The 6,000-nt window shown below is 46.4% G+C and overlaps 1 protein-coding gene across 1 annotated transcript in view; it reads right to left on the bottom strand.

Annotated features, from left to right (window-relative positions):
- The window catches only part of VAPB (VAMP associated protein B and C), a 47,485-nt gene extending 42,870 nt beyond the window's left edge, over positions 1-4,615 (bottom strand). Inside the window, 1 exon segment of the mRNA NM_001082423.1 lies at positions 4,363-4,615. Within this exon segment, the coding sequence (NP_001075892.1) occupies positions 4,363-4,420 (58 nt within the window). The 5' untranslated portion in view covers positions 4,421-4,615.
- Between the last annotated feature and the right edge of the window lie 1,385 nt (positions 4,616-6,000).

The raw sequence follows: 6,000 nt of genomic DNA on the forward strand, positions 1-6,000 counted from the left end.
TTTTGCCTTCAGCACTGGAAGGAAAGATGCTATATAATTTTAATAAATAAAAGATAGTGTTAATAATGTTTAAGAGTTCATTTCTTTAATAAGCATCAATTCAGACTAATTATTTTAACAAATCCACACCTGCATGCAGACCTACCAGGTAATTATCAAGATAACCGTGTTCACACTGCAAGCACACACAACAAGGAACTATCACCATTTTCCAAATACAAGCACACAGCCAACAACTATCCATTTTTTCCTCAAGGAGTTAACTGTAAAGAAAAGAATAAGTGAGTAAAAATAAGTTAACGTCTAATTCACATTTTTCTCCCAGAAACAAAAATTTAGGAGTTAATAACACAATCTATGAAGACTTAAGTTTGACTAAAGGTTGGTAAGTTTAATGCCACTTGCTTCTGATGAGCAAGCTGGTTAATAATTAAATAAATGAACATAATCTATTCAGGATGGATTTAAACCACAACCATAAAGAATCTTAAGCACACTGCTGACATTTTGTTGTGCTGTAAAACACAGTCTGCTCTATGTGATCATGAAATGTTAAGGAAATCAGGGCTATGCTAAAACTAAAGAATTAATGCTGTAATTAGCATCTGAAAGATAATTACTGCATAGAACAGACTATATCCACAAGGTTTTCTATTTTTTAGCTTCCTAAACAATCTTCAGCTACAAGTTAACTAAATAGGGTGAACTAAAGATTCTAAGCACTTTCCTCAGACAAAGAGAGGTCCCTAACCCATTGACCCAAGCTCCCCTTTCCTCCACAAAGTGGTAATCAACCACAACAATCCAGTGGATACATACTGACCAACAACAGGACTACCTGAGGTTTCCTGAAGGTCACTGGTTCAGTCCCAGAATCAAGCAAAGGTAAATGGGTCCACTGTGGATTTAAACCTTAACTAACCAGCTCCTGAGGACAGTTAACAGACCATTCTCACGTGACAGTGTCATGAGATGGAGGAGGACGCTAGGGTGTGAAGAAAGAGGAAGAGTCCTGGGCAATGACCGAGAAAATATACAGCATACTACTTAACTGTGGATGGAATCAATGGAAGGGGAGGGAGAGGAGAAAGAAAAGAGATACGAAATACCCTAAAAGTTGACTCTCTCATAAAACTCTCACTGAGTTGGGCAACAACTGGAACCTCAGAGAGAGAAAGTAAAGGATTTGGCCTTGAAGGAAGAACAACAGAAAAGAGTAACAATGCAAAGCACACTTTTCTCAGGTTTTAAAAGCCTTTAACTCTTTCAGAAGGGTGACTCCAATCCAAAGAGATCCTACTATTCCACCATGCCGAGTATCACAGCATCGCGCTTCTTTTGGGAGGCCAGGAGGCCTTCTCCTTCTGACACTTAACCACAAAGCAGCTCAGCACTTTCTTTAAGACTGAACAAGGTCCTGTAAGGCTGTGTCCTCTTTTCTTCTGTAACATTCTTAACTTCAACATAATCACACAAAATGTCCAAGATGAAAAATAATCCAACATATACAACCGTATACCATCTTAGGCTACACTTAAAAGATGATTAATTTTTTTCCTCTAGATGACAGACATTTAAATTATATCTTCTTATGTAAAGTTAGCTTACAAGTCTGATTCATCTACGTGAACTGTCCGAAGTCAGAATCATCATTCCAAGTAATCTGGAAGATACTAGTTAAATGAGCCAGTTCTCATCCTGAAATGAATGCTCTCTATACAGCAAAACAGGGTATTGAACCTCATTTCATGATTTTAGTGCTCAGTTTAAAACAAACCCACAAACAAATCATGAAAGTGGTTTATTGAAGACTGCATATGCCTCTTCTGAAGTCACAAGCCAACAGCCCTCAACAATCTGATACCAGGACTTTCCTGGATCACTTCCCCAGCAAACATATCCAGCAACTTTGGCCATCATTACTCTGGCCAACCCTAGGCTGAGAGATGACTCCTCTTTGCCACACCGTTCAGGTAAAGAAACTGAAATGATGAAACCAGTTGTGTAAAATACAACCAATCTCTGTATAATACTGCACATTTACGAAGCAGCTGAACAGCCATAATCTCAACCAAACTTTCTACAGGAAGCAAGGTAGATATGAGCACCACTCCCATGGAGAAGAGAGTAATCCCAGGTTTTGGCGAGCAAAGTGGCCAGCCTAAGCTCAAACATCACTAAGTGAAAGAACTGGGACAAGAACTGAGGAGAGTGTATGTTCAAGAGTGGGGTTAGGGCTGCAGGCAGAGGTGGGGTTAATCAGGGAGAACTAGCTGAGGAGACACAACACAATCTGCATTTGGACACAGGCTGTGTCTGTTCACAAAGGCCTTGGAAGACAGGACTCTTGTCAACCAGCCAGCGCCTCGTGACTCCAACAAAGGCTCTGTGCCCTAGTCATTCAGATATACTAATGGCATCCCAAAGGAGCCCAGTAGTCTCAGCCTTTGTGCCTCGGTACCTGCAATTTCCTCCAACTGACACACTCCTCACTCCTTTCTCCCTGTCACCCACTTCCATCTGACCTTTGAACTCAGGTCAAATGACACCTTCTTCGGGTGCTGATCTTGGAGCAATCTGGATTGCCTTGTATCACGGCACTGTTCTGGCTGATTGTGTTGTCAACTCTCTTCCCAAGAACTAAGTTCTGGGGTGGGGGCCTGAGGGAGAATGGGGGCATCTACGTGATGTGACTCGTCTTCTCCTGTCACCTGTCACATGGAGCAGGCAATGGGTAAATGCCTGTGGACTCAAAGAATGGACGTGCCAACTTCCGGGAGGAGTTAAGCCAGGCTTCCAGGGTAGAGAATTTCAGACAACTCAAGTTGAAACCATCACCTTCCACATTCACTTGAGTTACCAGATTCCTCTCTCAGCCTGGCTCCACTAGAAGGCCTGACCTTAAAGTACTGCCATGAAATTATAATCCACGTCACGGTTTTGTGGTCTGTGTTTGTTTGAACTGGAAAACCTTCCACTGTTTATACATTTGGAATCACTTCCAAATGTGACAACCTGAGATTGTTAACCTGGGAGGCAAAATGACAGCCACCACAGTGGAAGAATGCCCAGGGATCGAGAAAGCGTAACTGTTAAAAGAGCGTGAGCTCTGGAATCTGGGTTCCAATGTGCCATTTGCCAACTGGGTGACTCTGGGTAAATTACTCACACTACCTCCTGCCTTGAAGTGGGGTGTGTGTAGCCAGCAGGCATCGCAATGCCACAAACATCTACTGAGGAGCTACGCTGGGCCAAGTGTTGGTGACACTGCAGTGACCTGGCCGTTCAAGGGAAACCATGCTTGCATCATGCCAGCCTGTGTTAGTCCCTCCTGAAATACTCTGGAGTACTGGCTTGCCAACCTTCACTAGAAGCTAATCTTTAAGAAAGCAAGGGTCTTGTCTGTCTTGTCCATTCACCCCTCTCAAGTGCCAATCAAATGTCTGCTACACAGCCACTCAGTACATTTGGAAAGAAGGAATGGTCAAATCAGGTGAAGACCTTCTTGTCCCCTAGCACTGTACTTTGGTGGACAAAGTAGGGAATAATAACTAAAGATGAACGCACACATTACAAGGGGCTTGGGCTCGCCACAAACATATAGGTGGCCCCCTGGGCTTCCTCGGACTCCAGTTCCAGGCTCTTCTGGGTGGGGAGGGGGAAGATCTGACAACTCTCCCCCACCGCCCCTCCCACGGCTGCACAGGTGTGAGCCACAGGCACAAGAAAGGCAGGAGAAGGAAAGCTGGGTCCCGTCTCGTTAGAACTTCTGAGGAGGTTCCTATCATTCACTTACTCCACAGGTTCTTATCAGGGCCCTAAGGTGTGCGGGGGATAAAGCGGAGACGTGACCAGGTCCTGTCCTCATGGAGCTTCCCTCCCAATGTGGAGCAGACACAGTACACAAGTGTGTAAAGTGGTCCTCGCACGCAGGGCTAAGTTGCCGAGCTGCCAGGAGTGATGCTACAGGGGCGGCCGCAGGTGTCCCGGGCGGGGTGGCGGGTCGGCGCGGGTCAGGCGACCTCTGACCTAGGACCTGAGCCTTCCGGGGACAGGCGGTCGCCGGGGCCCACACTCTGGGCGGAGGCCACAGACTGGACAGGAAGGGTCACAGCGGTAACTGTGCGAGTGTCTGGAGGGCGAGGCGCGGGAGGCTGTGGAGGAGCAGGCCCTGGACTCCCGCACCCGACCCTCGGGGCCGGGGAAGGGGCGCAGGCGGACTCGCCGTCGGACGGGGCGGGGCGGGGGCCGCGGCCGGGGGGCCGACGTCACCGCCGCGCCGCCGGGCCCTCCGGAGCGCGGGAGAGAGCGCGGGGCGGCGGGCCCGGCCCGCGGCCGAAGATGGCGGGCCTCCGGGCTTACCTCGGAATTTGAGCTCGTGCTGCGGCTCGAGGCTCAGGACCTGCTCCACCTTCGCCATGTTCCTCGGCGGCGGGGCAGCTCGGGCAGGGAGACCCCTAAGAGGTCACCTGGGGCGGGACGCGTGAATGCTGCGCCCCCTTTAAATTTGGAAAGGGGGGGCCTGCCGGGGCGCGGGCGGGGGTCGCCTATGGGTTGCGCGCGGTGGGGGGGACGGCCTACGCGGTGCAGGCGCAGGGGCGGAGGGCGAGGGTGAGGCCGCGGTGCCCAGCGAGCGTACGACACGCACGCACGCACGGACGCGCCGACGCACGCACGCACACACGCAGCAGGCCGGCCGCCTTAACCCGGCGCGCGCTCGGGGACGGCGGGGAGGAGAGCGCGCGAGCCCCTGCCGAGCAGTGCGCAGGCGCGGCGGTGGCCGTGGGGCGGGGCTGCCGGGAGGCAGGGGGCGGGGCGTCGCTCAAGTCCCGGGGAGGGGAGGGTACGGGACACCCAGAATTGAGGACCATCATCCTGAAGATTATTTATTTAGGCAGGGCGCATGGGAGGCAGACTTTGTGTTAAGTGCTTTAGTCAATAATTAATAAAAATGAACTTCCACTTCTCCTTGCTAATGTGCCAGGCACTTAGAGATTTTGAATAATAATGAAAGTACGATTTATTCTTATAAACATGATGTTTGTGAGTGAATGATGTGTGTTAGACACGGTGATATGTGGTAAGCAATAAATATAAATTTAGTAAGCTACCAATTATTGCTTGCTTATTTTGTGCCACTCTGCTGAACGCTTCACATAACAACAGCATCAATTATAATAAAGAAAAGCTACCCTACTTTAAATGTTTACTATGTAACAAGCACTGTGCTGAATCCTGTACTGCTAAATGCAACAAATATTTAGAAATACAATGATCAGAAAAATTGACCTGGTTCCTACTTCTCACTAGAGGCCATAGATGAGACAGCCTTTGAATAAATAACCACCCACACAAACAAATACACTTTTAAAAATTACTGAGAACCTATATCCATTTGGTTTTAAAGTGAACACTCTACCTCATTATCTCATTATTGACATTTAAACTTTACTTCATTATGTAGTGTGTACTACCTGAAATATGTGTTATTAATATTTTCCTTGTCATATATAAATGAAAATAGCTAATAGCTAACATTGACTCTACATGACAGACATGGGTATTCTTTGTACTGTTCTTCGACTTCCCAATTTGAAATTTTTCGTAATTTTAAAAAAATGTGTTTTTTTAAAGATAATCTTTGTCTTTTAACTACAGCATTTGGTCCATTTATACTTATTATATTGATGATATATATGGCTATATTTCTACCATCTTATTTTGTGCCTTCTGTTGGTCACATTTGTTTTTTTCTTTTTCCTTTCCTTTTTGCATTTTTAGAGCTGATTTTTTTCTCATTCCACTTTTCTTCCTCTTATATACTCTATTTTGTTTCAGTGATTACTCTTTACTTTGCTCCCTGAAAATAAAAGGACTTAAGTGTACTTTTAATAGCCCATCCTCTAAATTATATGCCTTAATTATACTATATTTTAAGTTTAATCTTTTCCTTTTTCACCCTGTGAGCCATTACTAAGTTATTTTATACAGTCAATATTA

This window comes from Bos taurus, chromosome 13 (genome assembly GCF_002263795.3).
Source record: "Bos taurus isolate L1 Dominette 01449 registration number 42190680 breed Hereford chromosome 13, ARS-UCD2.0, whole genome shotgun sequence".
Classification (NCBI taxonomy): domain Eukaryota; kingdom Metazoa; phylum Chordata; class Mammalia; order Artiodactyla; family Bovidae; genus Bos; species Bos taurus.